At 39.8% G+C, this 25838-nt stretch overlaps 1 protein-coding gene across 1 annotated transcript in view; it reads left to right on the forward strand.

Annotated features, from left to right (window-relative positions):
• The window catches only part of mink1 (misshapen-like kinase 1), a 49375-nt gene that overhangs the window by 16007 nt on the left and 7530 nt on the right, over positions 1-25838 (forward strand). The window contains exons 8-31 of the mRNA XM_047378503.1: positions 6932-7010; positions 8418-8593; positions 8719-8788; positions 8888-9098; positions 10373-10480; positions 11071-11157; positions 13100-13276; positions 13361-13531; positions 13838-14104; positions 14250-14329; positions 14432-14535; positions 15680-15771; positions 16458-16481; positions 16832-16983; positions 18022-18139; positions 19772-19888; positions 20155-20266; positions 20669-20818; positions 21176-21319; positions 24008-24142; positions 24270-24370; positions 24489-24638; positions 24724-24883; positions 24975-25114. Coding sequence (XP_047234459.1) covers positions 6932-7010; positions 8418-8593; positions 8719-8788; positions 8888-9098; positions 10373-10480; positions 11071-11157; positions 13100-13276; positions 13361-13531; positions 13838-14104; positions 14250-14329; positions 14432-14535; positions 15680-15771; positions 16458-16481; positions 16832-16983; positions 18022-18139; positions 19772-19888; positions 20155-20266; positions 20669-20818; positions 21176-21319; positions 24008-24142; positions 24270-24370; positions 24489-24638; positions 24724-24883; positions 24975-25114 — 3125 coding nt within the window. The remainder of the gene's footprint in view (positions 1-6931; positions 7011-8417; positions 8594-8718; positions 8789-8887; positions 9099-10372; positions 10481-11070; positions 11158-13099; positions 13277-13360; positions 13532-13837; positions 14105-14249; positions 14330-14431; positions 14536-15679; positions 15772-16457; positions 16482-16831; positions 16984-18021; positions 18140-19771; positions 19889-20154; positions 20267-20668; positions 20819-21175; positions 21320-24007; positions 24143-24269; positions 24371-24488; positions 24639-24723; positions 24884-24974; positions 25115-25838) is intronic.

A 25838-nucleotide genomic window follows, 5' to 3' on the forward strand; every position in this document is an offset into this window, starting at 1 on the left:
GAGGATTCTGAAATTTGGTACACATATGTAACGTCGCAGGACCTACAAAAAAGTCTCTTGGAGCATTGGTCCAAACCTCACAGGAAGTCGGCCATCTTGGATTGAAGTTGCCATTTTGACCTTGTTTTGGCCGTTTCTAACCCGCATATCTGAGCGAACTCCTCCGACAGCTTTTGACTTACAGACTTCAAAATCACTCACTATACTCTTAACGGATTGGGGATCAAAAGTTATAAAAAGCTTTTTGATACATGAAAGCATGTGGGCGTGGCCACGCCTCAAAATATGACTTCTTGCCATAAAACACTAAATTTATATAGCTCCTTCAAGGAAAGTCACAGACAAATGAAACCTTCTGGGATTGATCTGCCTCTAGGCCTCAACAATATTCACTGATCAGATGCTGACATCATCGAAGCCCCGCCCCCTGAGAACAGGAAGTAGCAAGTTTTCCTTTACAGAGTCAATGTTTGATGTTCTTCACCTAATCAATGTGAAAATGTCCCAAGTATCAGATAACATGATGCTCTTAGACAGTCGACAGTACTTACTGCTTTAGCTGGAGGGTGTGAATATGATGGCGTGGCGAATTCTGATGTCACGCCACGGCCATACGTTTGGCTCTAAATTACACATGCATGGTCCGATTCACTCCAAACTGAATATGCTTGATCTTTGTCAGCCCCCAAACAGCTCTATTGGATTACATTTCAATTTGGATCAATAGCGCCCCCTAGGACACTTCAAGGGCTATATCTCCCTCACACATCATCGGATCCACTTGAAATGTAGTATACATGATCATGAGTTAATGATTGACATTTTGACACAGTCAATTGATGATGTCGTTTTAGCCCCACCCACAAACAAACAAGTGAGTGCAGCTTCCATCTGGAAGGTCAGATTTACTCGAAATTTTGAATGCTTTTTGCCAGACTGAAACACTGCATGACCGAAGATTATATGACATGTTGCTCAAAGTGCCACCTACTGGCGACGTGTTGAAGTGACGCGGTGTCATCGTATGTAGGAGGCGATGCCAGGCTCCTGCGGTCGCTCAACAGCCCGAGTTGCGCTGAGGGGTGCGAGGGCCTTCAAAGCTGCTTGCAGGTTTCTAGTTAGGCCCGAGCAGCAAAGCAGCTGCGAAGGCCTATTGTAATTCGATTGTTTATTATTATTATTCTGGCGACAAATGAATTGCCTTTTTCGCGGCTTTAACATATACAAAAAGTCAGCAAATTTGGCGGAGCTATCAGTCGTGTGTGAAATTTACGTATTTTAAGGGTTTCACAAAAGTCGCCATAAAAATGGCTCAACAGCGCCCCCCTGAAATTTTCAAAAAACCATCCGCATTGACCTTACTTTATCGTACAGTTATGAAATTTTGTACACTTGTAGAACTCCCCGAGAACTACCCAAAACTCTCATGCACCCGCATCCTACAACAAACAGGAAGTCGGCCATCTTGGATTTAAGTTTAAATTTTGACCCCATTTTTGCCGTTTATAGCCTCTGTATTTGATCGAACTCCTCCTAGAGATTTTGAATGATCGCCTTGAAATTTGGTCAGTTTGCTCAGAAGGGATGGGGGATCTAAAGCTATCAAAATTGTGACTTTTTGAGCATGCTGAGGGGGCGGAGCCAGGCCTCAAAATTTGACGACTCGCCAAAAAAATTGAAATTGTTATAGCTCTTACAAGGAAAGTTGCAGACACACAAAACATTCTGATATTGATCCACATCTGGCCCCAAACAATATTCAATGGTCACATCCTGTCATCATCTAAGCCCCGCCCCCTCAGAACAGGAAGTACCATGTCTTACTGTGAAAGGTCCAAATTTCACCCCTGTTACCTAATCAACACGAAACTGTCCCTAGTGACAGATAACAAGATGGTCTAAGTTGGTTTGGAACACAGAGACTTTAGGCGGGAGGGTGTGGCCATGGCGGCGTGGCGATGACAGACGTCACGCCATGGCCTTACGTTTGCCTGTTATTTCCACATTTCTAAGCCGATAGCCACCAAACTCAATAGGATTGATACTGGTCCAGCCCCCTAAAGATTTCCAGTGATAAAATTGGTGGGCGTGGCCTAATTGCTCAACAGCGCCCTCTAGGAGCACTAAAACAACCAGCCCCAAGCCATGCTGTGTCCGAGGTGTATGACATTCAGTACACTTATGTAACTTTTCAAGCCCTACAAAAAAGTCTCTTGGACCCATTGTCCAAACCCCACAAGAAGTCGGCCATTTTGGATCAAAGCCGCCATTTTGTCTCATTTACACACGTGGAATCTGAGCAAACTCCTCCTACAGCTTTTGACTTACAGAAATCAAAATCAATGAGCATAGTCTTAAGGCATTGGGCATTAAACGTTATCGAAAGCTTTTTGCTACATGAAAGTATGTGGGCGTGGCTAAGCCTCAAAATCTGACTTCTCGCCATGAAACACGAAACTCTTATAGTTTCTACAAAGAAAGTCACAGAGACATGAAACCTTCTGGGATTGATCTACCTCTGGCCCTGAACAATATTCACTGATCAGATGCTTACATCATCGAAGCCCCGCCCGCTCAGAACAGGAAGTGTCATGTTTCACTTAGTGTGGGCCATATTTGATCTCCTTCAACTAATCAACATGAAACTGTCTCCAATGACAGATAACACGATGGTCTAACTTCATCTCCAGTACTGACAGGTTTGGCTGGAGGGTGTGGCCGTGGCGGCGTGGCGAAATCTGATGTGACGCCATGGCGATACGTTTGCCTCTAAATTACACATGCAGGGTCCGATTTACTCCAAACTCAATATGGTTGATCCTTGTCAGCCCCTAAACAGCTCTATTAGATTACATATGAATTTGGCTCAACGGCGCCCCCTACGACACTTCAAGTGCTCTAGCTCCCTCATGCCTGATCGGATCCACTTCAAACATACTGTACATCATCATGTATCAAAGCTGGACATGTTGACACAGTCAATACATTACATCAATCTAGCCCCGCCCACTAATAAACACATGACTGTAGCTTCCATATGGAAGGTCCGATTCACTCCAAACTGAATATGCTTGATCTTTCTCACCCCCTAAACAGCTCTATTGGATTACATTTAAATTTGGATCAATAGCGCCCCCTAGGACACTTCAAGGGCTATATCTCCCTCATTCATCATCGGATCCACTTGAAATGTAGTATACATGATCATGAGTTAATGATGGACATTTTGACACAGTCAATTGATGATGTTGTTTTAGCCCCACCCACAAACAAACAAGTGAGAGCAGCTTCCATCTGGAAGGTCCAATTTACCCGAAATTTTGAATGCTTTTTGCCAGAATGAAACTCCGCATGACCGAAGATCATATGACATGTTGCTCAAAGTGCCACCTACTGGCGACGTCTTGAAGTGACGCGGTGTCATCGTATGTGGCGTGTAGGAGGCGATGCCAGGCTCCTGCAGTCGCTCGACAGCCCGAGTTGTGCTGAGGGGTGCGAGGGCCTTCAAAGCTGCTTGCAGGTTTCTAGTATTCAGATTATGTCTGAATCTGCCCCGTTTACCTGTCTGGTACTTTAGAGCTGTTTTTGGGCCAATACACTAACTTTTATTTCTGCTCTCTTTGGGACAGATCATGAATAAATGCCAAATAAATGCACTTCTTTTAACTAGCTGCTGGTCCACCCTCAAAAAGTGGTTAACTGATAATTAATTAATAGTAATAAAGCAGCTCTTTGGCTTCTTCCATTCAGCCACATCTGTGAAACCTTAGTGTTATTTTTGACTCGGCCATGTCCACGGAGCGGCGCTCCGAACAGCTAACAAGAAACAGCTTTTTTTTCCTCTGGTATCAAAGGGGGAATTGGAGATGATTATCCATGCTTTTATATCTTCATGCCTGAACTGCTGACAGTGGTTTTAGTGGTTTAGATAGAGAGGAGGTTGACTGACTACAGCTGGTTCAGAACTCTGCTGAAAAGCTTTTAACTGGAGCTTACAAGAGCCCATACGGTGCCTGTTTTGGCCTCCCTTCACTGGCTTCTGCTGGGTTTTAAATCCCTTTAAAATCCTGATATTAACTAGAATCTTGCATGTCCAAGCCCCTCCTTAAATTTCTTATTTGTTACAGTGTACCTGCACTCTAAGGTGAGCTGGTCAAATGTTACTTGGGGTCCTAAAAACTTGCTTTAAGAGGGTAGTGACGGCTCCTTTGAATTGGTAGCACCCAGAATCTGGAACGCCCTACCCTCCTCATTACTCTGTCTAGATGCTGTTGATGGTTTTAAAAAGCAGTAACAGATCTCAAGTCTTGTTTTATGTACGCCTCTGTTTTATGTATTTTAGATTTTATTTTAAGGAACTTGTTGTTCATTATTGTTTTATTATACCACTTGATGTGATATTCTTACCTGTGTAAAGTCCTATGTAAATAAAATTAAACCTAAACAAAGTGCTTAAAAGAACATGTTGATGTGTTTACAGACAAAAAAAAATTTTTTGTTTTGATGCATTTAATGAAAGAAAAACAAATTACTCTTTTATTGTTTTTAGTATTTGTTTTTCTCTTTATTTCACCTGCCAGCCGCCAGTGAGAGCTGATAAAGGGAGAATTGAAAAATCCCGTGGTGGATCACTGTTAAGAAGTCTTATTGGTGACAAAATGTCCTAATTTGTCCCTCTCGTCCAGCAGTGATGAACTGCTGACAGTTGGGGGCTGCACAAAATCAGGAAGACATACAATATGTGATATTGTTGCTGATGACCCCCTGTGGTGAACACTGCGTTTGGGTTTCATGTCTTTTCTTTACCGCAGATTTAGTCAATAATAGCTCTGTTACAGCTGCAGAGAAATCCTAAGGGCAGCAAGTTGCAGTGACTGTAGAGAGTTTATTTTGGCCAAATCTTAAATCCAAAGATGGGTCCGCAGTGAAATTGAGTAAAACAGCAAAGGTTTAAGGTTCTTGTAGATCTGGAAGGCATCTTTACACTCAAAGTTGCCTTGTCTAGGTGATTTTTCTTTTTATTCTCATGAGAAATTTAAAATGTTTTATGGCTTTTTCCTCATCACTGATGGAGACCACACAGCTCATACAGACTGCTTCTATGAGTGACATGCAGTAGGGTATACAGGCCAACTGGTGAGCTGGTGTTGCTGTACAATTATAAATTATGCAGCATGTACTTATACCATCACTCTAGTGATTGAAGTAGGCTAAAATAGTCCCTTCTTTGATTTTTCTTTTTAAATTATAGCTGCTGAAACCATTTCCTAGCTTCTCACCCTTTAGAGTAAATAGTTAGGCATTTGATGTGTTGATTTCTTTGACAAAGATATTATTTTTATGTGTTTGTGATTATTAACCTATCAGGGTAAGAAATCATACATTTTGTATATTCTTCAGATAGTAAATTAGATTTTTGCTGCTGTAGCAGGAGTTAAACTCTATATTTGTCTATTCATGTCAAATTACTGTGAAAGTTTTTGCCAATGCCCGATCACACAAATCGTGACAGAATTGTTTACCAGTGTGGATCATCGTAGCAGTTGTGCTAAAAGTCTTACTAGGAGTCGAAGATGCAGTGATGACTGTGAGGCACAATTTATAGTTATTGCAAAAGTATTTACTCCTCTTAATTTTCGTGTGTTGGCCTCTTACAACCACACACCTAAATATATTTTTATCTGATGGATCAGCTGAAAGTAGGGTGTTTATTATGAAGTGACCAAATAGGTCAAGGTCAGTCAGACTGTGGATAGCTACTGTGATTATCAATTTCTTTTTTTTTTTAAAGCGTAATTACTCAGGATACAGTCACTCGATTAAATCTTGGCACGGACTTTAACAAGACCATTACAATTGAGATTTTCAACCGTAATTTACCTAACTCTACTCTAAACATTTGCGCACACGGGTGGATTCTGTTAGGTATTTAGGTGACTTCTGAAGGCGATTGGTTGCAGTGGATTTAATTTAGGGGTATTTGCAAAGATTATTTAGAATTTTATTTGTAAACAAAAATTGGAAACCATGTATCATTTTCTTTCAACTTCACATGATGTGATATTCTGTTTTGGCTTATTGTAAAATATTAATATATGTATTGTAAAATAAATGGAAGTTTTTGGTTATGTGATCAAATAATTAAAAACTCAAGTGGAATCAATACTTTTGCAATAGTCTGTACTTTGTGAAACACTGAATACCAGTTATTTTTTAAGACATAGTTCTTTAAGTCTGTACTTGCTGTATTAGAGACAACCCTGTTTTTGTTTTTTTTAGAGTTGTCCTAACGCTTATTTTTAAAAATGTAGTGCTTTTAAATTACCTGTGCAGTCAAACAGCTAAAAAGTCCTTGAAATCAGAAGTTCACTCATGCTCTGTGTTAAAATGCCTTTAGTGTGTAACTCTGTACTTGGATCCTTTCCACTGGCAGGAAATTGCTGCCAACATATAGTTGGTTGGTGAGCCATCCTTTAAAGTGTTCTATGAAGCACCTATCAAGTTGGCTGTGATTATTCTGGGTTATTGTGGCCCTTAAAAAACTAGGATAAAATCCATTGCCTTTGTCTGCGTCAGTCACGTTGCATGTGTACAAAAGGCTGCATAAGAAAAGCCTATTTACTGTAAACTCTAAAACCAACCAACCAGTCAGGTTGAGCTGCCTACCTACACTGGGAACACAGTGACTCACAGTCCTTGCTCTTGCATTCAGTGTAATGATAAGCCTGAGGCACCAGGAAAGATTGGGCAACAACAGCTGTAGAAAAAAGCATGTATAACAGTGTTTAAATTATTTACAGACTACGTAGAGTAGGAATAGTTGAACATAATATTTATTCTGTTTTGTGTTTTTGCTTCTGTTTTCTTTTGTTCCTTAGCTCTCCACATGTTTAAGGGGATTTAACTCTTATAATCTTATTTATTTCTGTAGCCTTGTGTGACATGCATCCAATGAGGGCCCTGTTTCTAATTCCAAGGAACCCCCCTCCAAAGCTTAAGTCCAAGAAATGGTGAGTGTAAATCGCTTTCTACTGCAGATTCCTTGGAAGATAGTTTCCTTTTGAATATAGTGCTTAGATCTGCTTAGATAAAGTTGCTAGGGTGCCTTTGTATGTAGTGAGACATGAAATCGGACATGGTGTCAGATTTCTTCACTGTGGACTTGTGTTGTAAATGTTTCCATTCTATTTGAACTGAAATTAATCCAACAAATAAAGTAAGCTGTAATGATGGGAAAATGGAGAAAGGGGTTATGTCATTACAATATAATAAAAGGCGGTTGTGCATTTTAATCACTTGGCAGTGCTACAATAAACTGCCTGAAACCCGTTTGAAGAGAAGGCTACTAAATGGAAACGACGCTGTTGTACAACAAACAGCTCCATAATTTGCAGAATGTCTTTGGAGACAAATGATTGCCAGAAGGAGCTGAGATAGACTTGTAGTTCACAATAGTAGATTTATTCAGTGAGGGGGAGCAAACCTGTTGAAATGTTGTCTGAGTGCAGTAGTTTGGACAGCTAACAAACCTGCACCCCATGGAGGAATTTGAAAGAGCTCTGTCAAGGGCCCAGTCTCCCTGTAATTCAAAACTACTGAATGTTTGCAATAATTTTTTTATTTGCAACACTCTGGGAGCATTCACATACATAATTTCTACTCTGGTTCAGACAAGCATTCTTGTGTTAATGAGCACAGCCATAGGTCAGCATGTTTCTCTCACCATCACCAGGATAGCCTATTTAATGCTAGTGAATAGTATACTAGTTGTGTAAATATCACTTTTCTCTACATAATTAATGCTTTACTCTGGAGGGTTTAACTACATCTGAGGACACGGTCTTTGTGTTTGGCTTTATAAAGTAACTTCAAGATGATACTGCAGATTTAGTGGCTGGAAAGGAAGGTAAGATGCTGCTATATAGTCAGACTGCAGATGCCATCAACAATCTCTCTTTCACTTGGCTCAGACACGGCAGAAAAAAAAATCATGCAGCTAATTACAAAAGCTAAATATGCAGGAGAATTGTTTGCTGAGTGGTTCTTGTTTTGATGTGCCTCTACAGACTTCAGACACAGTAAAAAAAAAATAGGCTGTAAAAGAAAGCATTGACTTGTCTGATAAATGTAATGATAACAAATAAACGGCTGTGGTTGCCTTGGTGGTCTGGCTGTTCACTCCCTGATTGAGCTATCTGTCCAAGCACCTACGTATTCCCGTTAAAAAGTCTTTCTTAGTAATAAAAAAAAAAACCTGTGTAATAAAGTAATATTTCCAGACAATCTTTGATATGTGACAAAGCAGATCTTGAAGTCCCTTATAGTTCTAAGAGCAGGATTCTTGTTTATTCCATGCCTCCCTCCACTCTTATTGTCCCAAGAAAGAGGTAATCTTTTGATCTTATCCTTCCTTCCAGGTCAAAGAAATTTATCGACTTCATAGAAGGCTGTCTTGTCAAGACATATCACAGTCGGCCAACCACAGAGCAGCTGCTCAAGCATTCGTTCATCAGAGACCAGCCCACTGAACGGCAGGTCCGAATTCAGCTCAAAGATCATATTGACCGCACTCGCAAAAAGAGGGGAGAAAAAGGTAAAAACAATCAGACTGAAAGATCTTCTAAGTACAGAATAAGTTTCTTTTCGGAAGCAATGTTGCATGATGTAATCTTATTCAGATAATATTTAGCCTTTCCTTTATTCCTGATCATCCCGCAGAAGAGACAGAGTATGAGTATAGCGGTAGTGATGAAGAGGATGAAAATCGTGGGGATGATAGAGAGTCAAGGTAACGAATTTGATCATTTCTTTTCAGTTTACATTAAGCCTACCTGTGTTTCACGTTTTGTGAATGTCGTCCATCCATAATTTCAACTTTGATCATCAGTTCCATCCTCAATGTGCCTGGCGAGTCCACCCTGAGGAGGGACTTCCAGCGGCTGCAGCAGGAGAACAAGGAGCGCACGGAGGCTCTCAAGAGGCAGCAAGCCCAACTGGCTGCGCAGCGCCGAGATCCCGAAGAACACAAGAGACAGCTGTTGCATGACCGACAGAAACGCATTGAAGAGCAGAAGGAACAACGGCGCCGACTAGAAGAGGTAATGGACAGCTTTTCATCTTCAGTGTGTTGAATTTCTTTTTTGCTTTTCACTAAAGCATTGATTCTGTACTGGGAACATTTGTGAGACTTTATAGTATTTATTTGTTTGAGAAAAGAGTTCTTTCTGTGCAGTGCTGAGATTTGAGGTCTAATTTCAAAACTATAAAATACAAACTTTACTCTTTTGTTTATAAAAAAAAAATTTTGTTAATCTGGAATATACCTTGGGTGTTTTGAAAATTCACATTCATTGTTGCTAAATCTTATCGTGCACTTTTTCAAAGTGACTATGCATACTAAAATTAACTTTACAAAACTGTACTTCACATTAATAATATAAGGCTCCTTAATATGTCTGCACTTGCTGCATTTACTCCTCACTTCCTCTTTTCTTGGCTCTTCACCCGGTCTCACCTTGACATCAGAATCTTGTTAGCCAATGCTCTTTTTTTTCTGATGTGTTTGGCATTAATAATTTACTTGTCAATAATAACATTTTACATGTTGAATTTATGAGCATTAAACACGTGCCAGTATTAATAGTAGTAATAAAATAACCTATCAAAATTAAGATGGTTTAACTAACCTAGATTTTGAAACTTTGGAAGCCTCTATAATTAAATTACTGGTTAAGTATAGTCCTTAACTTAGTGCAGCATGGCATGGATAAGTTCTGACGCAGTAATTCATGCAAAAGGAGCCCCGACCTACTATTCTACTGTCCTATGTAATGAACAAAAACTTCAGTTTCTCCTAAAATTAAGTTTTTATTACCCGTAAGCCATAATCAGCAAAGTACCCAGAAATAAATGCTTGAACTGTAGCACTTTTTGGAATGAATGTGGATAATATAGGTTTCACTTGCTGAATTAAATTACTAAAATAAATAAACCTTAGATGATATTTTAATTTTTTCAGATGCATGTAAAGTTATAAACAGCTGAGCAGCACAGAGGTTTTGTGCCAAGTCAAAGGTCCTCATTGCACCACAAAGAGCAGATCATGTGGTTTTAGTGAGCCATATAAAACTAGCTGAATGTGTCTATTAATGTGAGACACCATCACGTTAAGCTTAAATTAGAGCAGTAAACTCAAACACTGATTAAGACGTAAAAGGTGTGCGTTTGTTTGTAAAAGTGAACCAGACCTTCTATTCCTTTCTTTTCCCCAGCTCTTTACAGTAGAGAATTTTATTCATAAGCAGTCGAATTCCTCAGCGCAAGCATAACCCCTCTGCTCATTTCTCTCCTTCCTCTCACCTCTCTCTCCCAGCAACAGAGGAAAGAGCGAGAGATGGTGAGGCAGCAAGAAAAAGGTCCCCATCGGAGACTTGACGATATGAGACGGGAGGAAGATAGAAGAATGGCAGAAAGGGAGCAGGTAACCAATCACAGCAGAACCAGAGCTGTGCTCGGCCAATCAGAGGAGAGGTGGGCGTGTCAGCCAGCAGCACTGTGCCAGTTGCACTGGTGGTGAAATTCTGTGAGGGGGTTGCCATAGCAGCAAGGATCTAAATTAGTGTGTTTACTCAGAGATGAGTTTTCTGTGGGTGAGCTCTCTGCGTCTCTCCATTTCCAGTCTATCCTCGCCGGCATCAGTCTGGCATCAGAGCAAGATCATCTTTTAGTGCTACAAACTTCAAAAAATTCACACCGTGCTCCTAAATATTTGAATGATTCAATGTCTTGAAATTTATCACATTGTCTGTGTAGTGCTCACAATTTTATATTTGATATCATCTGTGCATCTTAATGACCTTTTTTATTCACAAGGCTCTGCAGCTGCTTTCCTACTAAAATCAATTAGCAGAATCTTTGACTTTTTTTTTTTCCTCAAAACAGCTCTTGCTTTTGCTTGCTGGAATGATATTACATAACCTTTTTATCTGTGTTTATCTTCCACCCCCTCCCACATCATTTCCTTTCTTTTGTGCCACCACCTTTCCTCTGTGCCTTCTTACCTCGCTGCAGGAGTTTATCAGGCACAAGTTAGAGGAAGAGCAGCGGCAGTTAGAAATCCTTCAGCAGCAGTTGCTTCAGGAGCAGGCGCTGCTTATGGTAACTGGTCCTTACCCAATGCTTAATCAGTTATCAATTTGCATGCAGACATTTTCTTCTCTACCACTCATTTATAAATCCACATCAATGAGAGAGATAAAAGGGATTAAAACTGGCATGCACTTCCTATGTTAGCATGGTTTGCTTCTATTTATGTCAAAACAAATTTTGTTTTTGGTCTTTGGGGGTTAAAATCTTTATCATGAGCTGAGCTAAAGCTAAAAAAAAAACATTCTGTAAAATGTAATACTCTAATCTCTATCTGGATGTTCTAAAACATAAATATAGCTCTCATAATGCCACTTATGTTCAAAAGACATGCAGTGACCTACATTTCGTGAGGAGGTTTGTCCATGTTCAGTTTTTACGTATCTCCTGCTTCATTTGAAGGCTAGAATTGCCACCCTCATGGCATCTTTGTCTTCAGCTTGCACTTGTGGTGTGTAGGAGTTGCTGTCATTAAAATTGAATCTTTGTTGCAGTTTAGAAAGAACATTAGCCAAAAGCGCCTGTACACTTGAGGCAGCTTGGATGCACATACAGTTGCACCTGAAAATATTCAACGCCCACTGCAAAAGTCAGAACTTTTCAGATGTTTTTGCAATAAACAGAATATACAAGAAAATTTAGTTAAATAAATCTAGTATTACCAGAATTGTTACTACATTCAACATCAAATCCTACCTTTTAATGACCATTGCAGTCCCAAAATTATTCAGCGGTGACTTGAGGCACAGCCTAACATTGGCTCAGTGATGCTCTGGGACTGCTTTCCTTCCTCTGGCACTGGAAAAAAGCAGTGTGTGGAGGGCAAGATGGATTCTATCAACCTTTAGGAAACCCTGAAGCAAATGTATTCTAGTCTGTGAGGAAGTTGATGTTTGGGCATCATTAGACCTTCCAACAGGAAGTCCACCAAGGTTTGAATTCAGAAAACATTCAGGACATCCAAGTCATTGAAGTGCCAGTCATGATTGCATGACTTGAATTCTATTGAAAATCCTTTATGGGCTTTTAAACAAACAGCTGCAGCACATAAACCCAAGAATATTAATGAACCAGAGGCCTTAGCCCCCAAATAGTGAGCTAATATTCAGAAACGCAGTCAGACGCTGGTGTCTGACTATGAATAATATTTACACCAGGTTGTAACGGCGAATGGGTGTTTTGTTAAACACTTAAGATGCTTGTTATGAAGGGGATTAATCATTCTGAGACAGCAGTAGTCATTAAAAATTGCCTTTTGTGTTGAATTTAGAAAGAAATTAAAACCTAAGTCCAGATGGAGGACTGGATACATTTGATCTGCAACTGAGATGTTATGGCTGCCATAACAGATTAATAAATGTAACAAAAATATGACGTAGGTTTTTTGTGCTTGTAATAACTTTTTTCTAAAGTCCTTTTATTAAAATCTACTATACTGATGGTAAAATAATGAATTAAACACAAGAAGCACACCATCCACACAAGTAAAGTGATAATATATATGTAATTATAATTCACAAAAGTAAATATGCGCATGCTCACTTACATTTATTTAAGAATATAAATTCATGCCATGTATGTTTTCTGATCAGGCTATAGGAAAACAACAATTAAAATGCTATTTCTGAATTTCAGTTACTCAGCTTTAAAGCTCTCATTTTAATCTGAATCTTTGAAGCTTTTATATTTCTGTTCCTGCTTTTAAGTTGTTACTTCAGGGCTTATTAAATCCGCTTCCAACTCTCAATAAGTCTACTGGCTTGCTTTTCGTTGTTTAAAATGATCAATAATCTTTTCACATTACCTGTTAATTATTATAGTAAAATGTGAGCTCTCGCATACTTGATATCAGATGTGCAAAGCCTTAGCCTTTGCTGCAGTTTGAAAGCTTGAGGTTTGCATGTATGTTGTAGAGGTATGGATTGTTTTCACTGTTGTAACTTTGTTTCCTCAGGAGTACAAGCGTAAGCAGCTTGAGGAGCAGCGTCAGTCAGAGCGGCTGCAGAGGCAGCTCCAGCAGGAGCATGCCTACCTGGTGTCCCTGCAACAGCAGCAGCAAGAAAAGAAGCCCCAGCTTTATCACTACAACAAAAACCTTGAGTCCAACAACAAACCTACCTGGGCCCGTGAGGTAAGCGTGTGTGTTGTTGAAGCCTAACATGCCACAGGAAATGTTCTGTACTCGAGATTAAATCTTCTGTTTTCCTTGTTCGAGGTGGAGGAGCGAAGTAAACTAAACAGACAGGGGTCACCCAAAATCTGCACCACAGTTTCGGACACTGCCATCCAGTCTCGCTCAGACTCCATCAGTCAGCCAGGAATGGTCCAGTCTGCACAAACTCCACCGATGCAGAGGCCAGTTGAACCCCAAGGTGGTCAGGGGAAGGTGTGTGTGGTTTAAATATTTGATTCAATAAAACCTTGTAGAAAACTAATTGCTGATATTTTTCTGGCTTTAATTCTTGAGCTGCTTTATACTTGATATCTACGCTGCTTTATTCATGCTTTTCTTTCTTCACTCTCTTTTTATCCCATTACATCTTTCTGTTTTCCCATTTAAATTAATACTTTCGACCAATGCATCTATGCGTTTCTCTTCACTTTGACCTACATCTTGGACTGTCTTGGGTGCTCGTCCTTCCATTTGGCTGGTACCTCCCTCCTGGGGTCCTCTTGCTCCTGCCATCTGCAGTTCCAGATGGCTCACTTGGTTCCACTGAAGCCTTACGCTGCTCCTGTCCCTCGCTCTCAGTCTCTCTGTGACCAGCCCACTAAGAACATGTCCGCCTTCCCCACCCAGGACCCCTCCCTCAACCCCACACCCCGCCCCATCCATTCCAGAGAGCTTGTGCGTCAGAACTCAGATCCCACCTCTGAAACCCCGGGACCGCAGATGCATCAAATCAGGGAGGATCGTGGGCCCTGGATCCGCTTGCCTGATGTCGAACTCCCACCGAAGGTAAATTCCAGTAGCAAATCTTGATGGGGCATTGAAGAATTTAAATATAATCACCTGGCTTATCTGTAACAGAATTTTTGCAACAAAACACCAAAACAACTTTTTTTTGGTAACTAAAAACTAAGATTTTTGGTGTTCCTAACAGGTTCCCCAGAGAACTGCGTCCATTGCCACGGCTCTTAACACCAACCTTACCTCTGGTATTAGGCATCCTGTAAGAGCCAGGTACTGAAGACAAACAATTTTTTGAATAATTTTGTAAATTCAATAATTGTAAACCATGGTTAGTAGCAGTATTAACTTTAGATGATTGTACCTTCATGGCAGCAATCCAGATCTCAGCCGCAATGATCGCTGGGAGAGAGGAGACAGTATGAGCATCATATCCGGTCTGCCCCAGACTGGCTCTCTAGAGAGGCATCGCATCCTCAGTGAGTCCCCGCCTCCCCACTGCTGCTTGGTGGCCAACAATGTTTGCAATAAGTTTTATTTCAGAATTACAGTCCTTTGCAAAAGTATTCATACCCCTTGAAATTTTTCAGTTTGTGACATTACAACTGCAAACCTCAAATTAAAAATAGGTATTTTATGTGTTTAGACCACTGCAAAGTACAGCATAATTGTAGAGTCTAAGGAAAATGATACATGGTTTCAAAGAGTTGGTTTGTACTTAGCCCCTTTCACTCTGATGGCCCATCAGTAACACCCATCAGTCAAAAAGACAACTGTTAATCATTCACAAACCTGGGCTTTCTGAAAGAGTGACAAAAGAAAGTATTTGTTAAAAGAAAGCCAAAAGCTGTCCAATGCAATAGGACATTTCAAACATGGATTAAGGTGCCTCGGTCAGATGAGACCAAAACGTTTTGGTCTGCAAGGAAAAGGTTATGTATGGTGGAGAGCTTACTCTGGACATTACCCTGAATACACCATCACCACATGGTGGCAGCATCATGCTGTGGGGATGCCTTTTTTTTTAACAGGGACCGGAAGGCTGGTCAGACTGGATGGGAAGATGGATGGAGCTAAATACAGGGCAATAGTGGAAGAAACCTGTTGGAGGCTGCAAGAGCCTGGGGCAGCGGTTTACCCTCCAGCTGGACGTGGACCCTAAACATCCAGCTAGATGCACAACAGATTGGTTTTAATGAAAGCACATTCATGTGTTGGAATGGGCCTACCCCTAAAATGATCTCAAAGTCCAGACCTTAATTGAACTTAGAATCTGTAGCAAGACTTGAAAATGATTGTTCAGACACTCTCCATCCAAGCTGACTGAGCTTGAGCTGTTGTACAAAGCCAAATATTTCTGTCTCTAGATGTGCAAAGATGGTATAGACATACCCCAATAGACCTGCTAGCTGTTGGTCTGTAGTGAATGGTGGTTATTTGTATTTATAAAAATAAACTATAACCATGTATCCGTTTCTCTTCCAACACAAATATCCACTGCTTTGTGTTCACATAAAATCTAAATACGACACACTGATGTTTGAATGTAACAAAATGTAAAACTGTTCAGGTTGCATGGATACTTTTTTAAGGCACCTTAATACTTCTTTAATCCATTGTCAGGTACCTCCAAAATGGATTCACCAATTCTCTCCCATGAAAGTCGCCATAAGCCAGGGGAATCCCGTACATCCTCTCGTCCTGGGCGACCTGCTGTACGTCTTTATTTTATTATCAGCTGCATCATATTAACTGTTTTTCCAGTCACTTACTTATGAAACTGTGTTAATTTAGGGTAATGTGCCTTATTGCTTTAGAAAAATGTTTACGCTGATATAAAGTTTTGCTTCGGTGGCCCTGTCTTTCTCCATTGTAGCTGCATGAGAAACCTTCATGTTCTAAAATAGCCGAATTTAGTAATAGCCAAGAGTTCTCTCTGTGTGTTTTGGTGTCATTTTGTGCTACAGAACATCCCACACAAACATAGCCCCTCAGGTACATGTACCAAATATTTTCAGTAAGAATAAGTGTATTGTTACGCCCCTAGTGTTAGTATAACTGAAAGACTATCTTGTGCAACCTATCTGTTTGTGCTGTATAAATAGAAAACCCATGGATAAGAAACTAAATACATGTACATTAAAATCATGTTTTTCTGGAAATATAGCTAGACTTGCAGTGCAATATTCCTGTTTTATGGTGAAAACATGCTTAAAAGAGCAGAATTACACTGAGGACGTATGTGAATGAATCAGTACTTCAGCATTTACCCACTGTTTACCCACCATGATGCATGTATGAGATAAGTGCTTACTTTTACACTTTTGGCACCTTTTCTATCGCTGCTTATGTATCTCCTCTTCTTGACTCCCTGTTTGTTGACTTTATTTCAAATGTGCAGAGCTACAAGAGGGCTATAGGGGAGGTTAGTACCACTGTGTCCATGTGTTGAGCAAGACTTTGCATTTATGCATGTATTTGTTTTCCTTCGCTTTTTAATGTTCATGCAGACTTGATTAAGTGGCCAATACAGGCTGTATTCTTTGGGTTTATCACGTTTTTATCTGTTTTTGATTCTGTTACTCTGATTTACATAAGATCCAACTGTTCTAAACTTTGGTTTTCCTTTTGTTGATCCCGTAATGTCAGTTTTATTTTGATTGCCATTAATTTTGGCTGCACATTAATCGCTGGTGTGTGTGTGTTTGTTTTTGGTAGTATCTTGAATTGTTTTAAGAGCTTTATTTGGGTAAACTGTGATGTGTGTATGTGCAGGACCATGGCCTCTATGCCAAGGAGCGTGCAGAAGAACCACCAAGACCCCCGGTCAAAGCAAATGACTACTCCTCTTCCTCCGAGAGCAGCGAGAGTAGTGAGGAAAGTGAGAATGGCGAAGGACCAGAGGAGGAAGAAAGCCCGACTGATCGGTAAAATAAGTGTTAACAAAATCAATCCTGATTATTTCAGGAAGATATAAACTGCTAGGAATGTTCCAATCTTTTCCCAGATTTCCCAGCTGTGGTAAATTCTTTGACTAAATTTAACTCCAGATACCCCAGTAGGGCTACTGTTTGTGATTTTTAGCAGATGCAGCGAGCCATGCTGTCGCATTTCGTGCAGCAAGTTTTCAGAAATAAAACGTATTCCTGTGTACATGACTTGCAAAGCTGGCTTGTTGATCGAATAAAATGTTGGTTTTCCCTTAGAGTCTTATATATTTTTGTACCTTTTGTGGAAGAAAGATAGTTGAAGGGTCCCAGTCTGCTAGTGTCATATGACCTGCTCTGCAAGCAGTGCCTTAATATCCCTACGTAGCTCTCAGTGTAGGAGAGAGCTTTCCAGAAAGATGCCAATCATAAAATTTTAGTGAACTTGAAACAAAGTGCTGAATTTATAGCGCAGGAGACTAACTTTTTCTATACGTTTTGCTCTGCACATGTTACAAGCTGAGTAACTGAGTCGTATCAAAACAGAGAAGAAATATGCTAACGTCAGCCTAACATCTCAGCGAAGTTCAGCAGGGGCAAGATGTGATTGTTTTGAAGACTGTTGCTGTATATTCAAGCCAGATGTATCTTCAGAAACACATGATAAAGCTTGGCATGTTAAGAATGAGGTGTTAGAAAGGTGTAACAGATTTCTTAGAAGAGTTAAAGCTGCGTTTGGTGCAGCACATTTTGACCGTCCTGAAATGGGTGGGACAAAATATCTGTTTCTGTTGAGGAAAAATGGAGAGAAGGGACTATCCATAACCTTATTGGTGAGTGAGTTAAGCAGAAGACAACCCCAATAGTAATATAAACCACATGGGAATGGCACCATTATCAGCAATTATCTGTTCTTAAATTACTATGAACAATATGGAGGACAAGCCATCATGTTCATTACATGTCTAGTTTATGGTAATCATATTCACTTAGCTTCCAGCTTAATAACTTTCTGATCATGTTTCCTCTTTTATTCAGCCACAGAGATGCAGACAGTGATTCAGTCAACACCATGGTGGTTCATGAAGATGAGGGCGAGGTGGGAGAGGGAGAGCAAGCTGGAGGATATGGAGATCAGACCATGCTGGTTCAGAGAGTGAGTCACAAGTATATGTACTGCTCTTTAAAATGCATCAATGTTTTGTATGACAATGCAGTGCATAACGGACAATATTTATAAACAAAAAGAAAATTTACTGGGTCTTTTTGCAGTCATTTCTTTTTAAATTGGCATTTTAAACTGTCAATCTCCTTCATATTGCCTTAAGCACCCCTCTGGCCAAACACTGTTAGTTTGTCAGCCACAGTATCTTGGAGATATCTGGGGAGACAACCATGACAGGAGACAACTTCCAGATGACTCCTAATGAGTAGAGGAGGAAAGTGTCAGCCGCTGCGATGAGTATGTGTCTGCGTGTCTGTTTGAGTGCGTTATTTTCCCCAAGTTACAGTGATACTGAGGATTATTAGAAAATAAGGAGGTTCTGTTATTTTAATCAAATGCAGTGACAAATGATCCAGTGCAGAAACACACTTGATGAGTTTTTATTAATTTAAACTGCAATATACATATTAAGAGCACTAAGACCAACCTTTATTGGCACAGTTGCTAAAGATGTTTAAAAAAGCCTTGAAATGAAATATGTTATTGCTCTCGGTAAAAAGTTTTTTTATGTGATTTATTTCTGGGGACTGAGATGGTCGTGGAAGAAGGTTGACTTTATGTCTGAACCATTTTTGTTGATATGCCCATATGTTTGAGAACATTGTCTTTGAAAGACCCAATTTCAGTGTACTAGTAGAGTTCACCACATTGCTTTTTTCAACATCCCGGTGCACTCCAAGAATTCAGACCGTTTACACATCTTTTTCACTGGGGGTAATTAATGTGGCCACCACTGCAGACTGGTTCATTGATGTTTTTTTACTCTTCAAAGCCAAAGAGTATTTATGTTGTTTGATTTTCTCTTTAAACCAGTCATCAGTTATTTTCTACTGCTTATTCCATAGTGGGTCGCGTGGGAGCTGGTGCCTATCTCCAGCAGTCTATGGGCGAGAGGCGGGGTACACCCAGGACAGATCGCCAGTCCATCACAGGGCAACACACTCATTAATACACCTAAGGGCAATTTAGAGTTACCAATTAACCTAACAGGCATGTCTTTAGACTGTGGGAGAAAGCCGGAGTACCCGGTGAGAACCCATGCATGCACGGGGAGAACATGCAAACTCCATGCAGAAAGACCCCCGGCCAGGAATCGAACCCAGGACCTTCTTGCTGCAAGGCAACAGTGCTACCAACTGCACCACCGTGCAGCCCAGTCTTTAAACCATTTGCTGAGAATATGAAAAACTTGGCTCATAGAAGGTTTAGTTCAAATGATGTTGGGGATCATTATATACAGTATTCTCGCAGCATAAACTTCAAGCAAATGTTTATTTATTAAGCTTCTTTTTAAATCGAGTTTATTTTTAGTGGCTAGGCAGATGAAAATTGTAGGGAAAACCTAAGTTTGTCAAGCGATGAAGGAACATCTGTAACATAAAAGACAAGTTTCTGATTCTCACTGTCAGGACGATAAAAACGCTTTAGGTCTCTTGTGGCGTTTAAGTTGTTAGTTTATCAGCTTAACATTCCTATTCAGTTCCAGCGTGTTAGCACAGATATAAGTTGGTGTCGTCATCATTACATAATTCAGTGTGTGTATGTGTTTGTTTTACCTGGAAGACCCCAGAGAAGAGGAGCCATAATGGATACACTAACTTGCCAGATGTGGTGCAGCCCTCCCATTCTCCCACTGATTCAGCTTCTCACTCCTCTCCAGGGAAGGATTCTGTTTATGATGCAAGTTTCACTGATTCTAAGTATATCAGTCCTCAATTTGTGGGTTATTTTTGTGTCTGCTATGTATGCCATCCTTTCAGGCATTAAATATTCATTAGAGGTCATTAGTTTTGTACATTACTATTATGAGTTGTGTATTTGTAATGTGACATATGCAATAAAATGAGTTTTCAATATTTTATTTTATTTGTTTTTTGTTGAAAAGGAAATTTCCATTGACTGTGTTCAACAACACTAACTCACTTGCACTCCCTCTGCTTCACCAGTATCAGTCCAGGGGTTTGGTGAAGGCATCTGGCAAGTCTTCCTTCACCACCTTTGTGGATCTTGGCATGTACCAGTCACCAGGTGGTACAGGGGATAACATGTCAATCAGTGGTGAGTCAGAAGCTTTTTAAATGTCCCAAAGCATCTGCTCAGTGGAAATATTAACCTATTAAGATCGAAGCCATGCTCATTTAATTTATTGTTTTCCATTTAAACCTTTTTTGTTTTTTAATCTGGGCCTTTTCCAAAACATTAATCAATTGTAAAGAGTTTAACTAGCTTGAAACATAGCCATGTGTAGCATCGGTTTAATGTCTGTATACATTTAATGGATCTGTGATTAACTTGACCATGTTCCATCATAATTTGTCGTGCAGCAAAAATATTTTAATAGGGGAAAAAAATTATCATAAAATATCCAATTATACCTCTTTAACTTTATGCAAATGTCATTTAAACAATACACATTGAAAAGGATCGGTAATTAACTGTTTCGATATGTTTGTTCCCTAGGCTCCAGATTTGAGCAATTGAAGATGGAGGTGCGGAAAGGATCCATGGTAAATGTCAATCCCACCAACACACGCCCTCCTAATGACACACCTGAGATCCGCAAGTACAAGAAGAGGTTCAACTCTGAGATCTTGTGTGCTGCACTTTGGGGTGAGGACAAATATAACACTATCTGATTGCAAAACGTGCCAAATAACAGATTAAAGAAACCTCAAAACATGGAAAGCAAGTGTATTTTTTAAATTATAAGCCTAGTTAAGCAAATATGTCTCCAATAGTTTTGATTTCACAAGTGACCAATTTGCTGAATTGTTGTTTATTGTTCGAATCCACTGTAAAAAAAACAAAAAAAAAAAAAACTGAAGCATAGTAAAAATAACCATCAAATTTAAAAACTTGTGTTCTCTGATGTTTTTTTTCTTGTTGTTGTTGCTAAAAGAAAGATAGTATTAGAATATTTTTCACACCAAATCTCAGTAATTTATAGCTCCATGTGTTTGTCTGTAGGTGTGAACCTGTTGGTGGGCACAGAGAACGGCTTAAAGCTGCTGGACCGCAGCGGTCAAGGAAAAGTTTACCCACTCATCAACTCCCGTAGGTTCCAACAGATGGATGTTCTGGAGGGCCTCAACTTGCTCATTACAATATCAGGTAAAATAAACATTTATCATCGGGTTTAACTGATGAGAGCAGAAAACACTCTTTGTTTTCAAAATTAGAATTGAAATTGCTGAGAATACAATTGTGCATATTACATGTTCATGTGCTATGGGGGGGTGGGATCACCAAAAAGATTGTTTCTGCATTTTGACACTACCACTCAAAAGTCTGGAGTCACCTAAAAATGTCCTTTATTTTTTAAATAAAAATAACTTTTTTTACTTTCTTCAATTTCTTTAAAATACCATTTTATTATTATTATTGTTATTATTATAGAAATACAGTCTAGAGAATGTTAATGTGGTAAATGACCAATATAGCAGAATACGGCTGTTCTTTATTGTAATATTTACATAGGTGTGCAGAAGCCCTTTTCCAGCAACAATCACTTCCGTGTTCCAGTGGCACATTCTGTTCGTTAATCTAAGTGTATCATGTTAAAAAGGCCAATTAATCATTTAAAAAGTCTTGTGCAATTATGTTAGTACAACTGAAAATGTGGCTAGTTGAGTATCTGGAGCATCAGCATTGGACTATAGTCTTAAAATGGCCAGAAAAACAGAACTTTCAATTGAAACTCATCAGTCTATTCTTGTTCTGAGGAATGAGGGCCTTTCCAGGAGAGAAATTGCCAAGAAACTGAAGATCTCATACAATGCTGTGTACTACTCCCTTCACAGAACAGTGCAAACTGGATCTAACCAGAATAGGAGGAGAAGTGGCAGGTCCTAGTGCACAACTGAGAAAGAGCATAAGCACATTAGTCTCTAGCTTGAGAAGCAGACACCTCACAGGTCCTCAACTGGCAGCTTCATTAAATGGTACCTGAACAACACCAGTCTCAACGTCAACAGTGAAGAGGCGATTTCAGGATGCTGGCATACTTGGTAGAATAGTAAAAAAAAAAAAAGCCATATCTGAGACTAGCCAACAAAAGGAAAACATTAAAATGGGCAAAAGAACACAAAGACTGGACAGAGGAATAAAGGGTGTTATGGACAGATTAATCTAATTTTGCGGTGTTTTGATCACAAAGAAAAACATTTGTGAGACGCAGAAAAATTAGAAGATGCTGGAGGAGTGCTTGATGCTGTCCGTCAAGCATGGTGGAGGAAACGTGATGGTCTGGGAATGCTTTGGTGAAGTGGGAGAAAGTTCTAAACTATACAACTATACAAGAAAAATGTAGGCAAGAAGCAGTCAGCTGATATTCTGTCTTTAATGGAGTGTCCGGCGCAGTCACCAGAGCTCAACCCTATTGAGCTGCTGTGGGACCAGCTTGACCGTATGGTGCGTAAGAAGTGCCCATCAAGCCAATCCAACTTGTGGTGGAGGTGCTTCAGGAAGCATGGGGTGAAATTTCCTCTGATTACATCTACAAACTGACAGCTAGAATGTCAAAGGTCTGCAAAGCTGTAATTGTTGCAAATGGAGGATGTTTTGATGAAAGCAAAATTTGAAGGGCACAATTATTTCAAGTGCAACATTTTTTTTCAGACCTAAACAAAGTTTTCGATTCATTTGCAACCTATTTGATTAATATAATGTGAGTTTTCTTGGAAAAACATGAAATGTTTTGAGTTTCCCCAAACTTTTGAGCGTTAGTGTATATAAGACTTATAATAAAACAATATTTGACATAAGTGGAATACAAAATAAGATTGTCATAAGCAAACAAATTTCAGATGACTTTTTTGAATTTTTTTAAAGTTATGATTTGAAATAAGTGTGTACTTATAAGTACAAGGTTTATTCTAAATACACAAAATCAACCAAGTTGGATTTTCTTGTCTCATTACTTATTAGCTGTCATAATAATTTGTGGGGCTTCTCTAACAGAAGCTCATCTTAGACAGTGTTTTGCTTTGGTATCTGTCTCGGTTAATGGCGTATAACAACAGAATCAAGCATACAGACATTTTCAACAAAGAAGAGAACAAACACCTTTTAAAAACTTGTCCAAGCAATGCCTAAAAACACACACATGCCTCCCAAGCACAATGATAAAATTAAGCTTTTGTGTAACCTTCGTTAACACATCAGCAGATTCCAGCCTGTATTGCTTCGAAAAACAAGTCTGCTCAAAACACAAAAGCCAGGCGTCTGAGCTTTGTTTCTGCCACACTAGTTCAGAAGTTCAACGGCTCCTCAGTGGGGTATTTCTGAAACTTTCCTTTTTCTCCATCCTCTGACTTGTCTCTCTGGGTGCACAAGCATGCAGGGAATCATAGATTAGTCCCCAGAGTAGCACACTTTTTTTTAGTTGTAGAACATCATCTGAAGCTTATTTGGCCAGCAACATATCTTATTTTGTCGTTCGGTTTGTATAAAGGATTTAATGAGCATATTTCACTATAGGGATACACATTTTGTGCAAAAAATAGGTCTGTTAAAATTTCAGTGATGGTTGGCGCTCAAATACTTCATATTTCAGCCTAAGATCCTGCAGTCAGCAACTAGAGTCATCATTAGTCTCTAAATCTGTGTTTCTTTAAAAAACAGTGACATCAAATAATAATTAATGGAGAACACGAAGAGCAATCAACGTTTCTCTATGCAGTGCCTAGATGTCCACAATTCTAACACTTTTAAAACATGTGATTAGAGGCTGGTTAAGGAAGAAAAGGTGTGCAAAATAACATTTAACAACCCTTTGATCAAGTTCTCTTGCTGGTTAAGGCAAGAAGAACAAGGTGCGTGTGTACTACCTGGCATGGCTGAGGAATAAGATCCTCCACAATGATCCGGAGGTGGAAAAGAAGCAAGGTTGGACCACTGTGGGGGAAATGGAGGGCTGTGTACACTACAAAGTGGGTAAGTTTAACATGGATGCCAGTTATCTTTTCTTCTCCTTAGAAATTATGATGACTACATGTGGCACAGTGAATTATTGTTTTTTTAACTGTCTAATGTCAGAGGGCCTTACTGTTGTTATGTCTAGTGAAATACGAGAGGATAAAGTTCCTGGTGATTGCTTTAAAGAATGCCGTGGAGGTTTATGCTTGGGCGCCCAAGCCTTATCATAAATTCATGGCCTTTAAGGTAGGGCTCCCCTTTCCTATAAGATGAAATGTTGAGGTCACTCAAACAATAAAACATTTTAAGCATTTTCCTAAAAAACATCTTTGTGTTCCAAATGACCTTTGCTCTTTTAAACCAGTCTTTTGCAGACCTGCCACATAGGCCTCTACTGGTTGACCTGACAGTAGAAGAGGGCCAGAGGTTGAAGGTCATCTACGGTTCCTGTGCTGGGTTCCATGCTATCGATGTGGACTCTGGAAATAACTATGACATTTACGTCCCTGTTCATGTGAGTTCTGAAGCTTTTAGTCTGCAGTATTTGGGCAGTAGTGAAACCTCTTGGAAGCTTAGACATGTTTATTCATTTCAAGCAGATCCAAAGCCAAGTGACTCCACACGCAATAGTGTTCCTGCCCAACTCTGATGGCATGGAGATGCTGCTTTGCTATGAGGACGAAGGTGTTTATGTCAACACCTATGGACGTATCATAAAGGATGTTGTCCTTCAGTGGGGCGAGATGCCCACATCTGTCGGTACGGCTCAAACCTAGACTCCCTTAAAATGGTGAGATTATGTAAGGTGGAGTTGAACTGTTCATTGATAGCGTTACACTTTGCTTTGTAGCTCATATCTGCTCCAACCAGATTATGGGCTGGGGTGAAAAGGCCATTGAGATCCGCTCTGTAGAGACCGGTCACTTGGACGGGGTCTTCATGCACAAGAGAGCTCAGAGACTGAAGTTCCTTTGTGAAAGAAATGACAAGGTAAGAGCGAAAGATAAGAAAATAAATACCAATGCCTACTTTACCATTGTCATTTCTGAGCTATCAATACAGGTCCTTCTCAAAATATTAGCATATGGTGATAAAGTTCATTATTTTCCATAATGTCATGATGAAAATTTAACATTCATATATTTTAGATTCATTGCACACTAACTGAAATATTTCAGGTCTTTTATTGTCTTAATACGGATGATTTTGGCATACAGCTCATGAAAACCCAAAATTCCTATCTCACAAAATTAGCATATTTCATCCGACCAATAAAAGAAAAGTGTTTTTAATACAAAAAACGTCAACCTTCAAATAATCATGTACAGTTATGCACTCAATACTTGGTCGGGAATCCTTTTGCAGAAATGACTGCTTCAATGCGGCGTGGCATGGAGGCAATCAGCCTGTGGCACTGCTGAGGTCTTATGGAGGTCCAGGATGCTTCGATAGCGGCCTTTAGCTCATCCAGAGTGTTGGGTCTTGAGTCTCTCAACGTTCTCTTCACAATATCCCACAGATTCTCTATGGGGTTCAGGTCAGGAGAGTTGGCAGGCCAATTGAGCACAGTGATACCATGGTCAGTAAACCATTTACCAGTGGTTTTGGCACTGTGAGCAGGTGCCAGGTCGTGCTGAAAAATGAAATCTTCATCTCCATAAAGCTTTTCAGCAGATGGAAGCATGAAGTGCTCCAAAATCTCCTGATAGCTAGC

Source organism: Girardinichthys multiradiatus, chromosome 11, assembly GCF_021462225.1.
Source record: "Girardinichthys multiradiatus isolate DD_20200921_A chromosome 11, DD_fGirMul_XY1, whole genome shotgun sequence".
NCBI lineage: Eukaryota > Metazoa > Chordata > Actinopteri > Cyprinodontiformes > Goodeidae > Girardinichthys > Girardinichthys multiradiatus.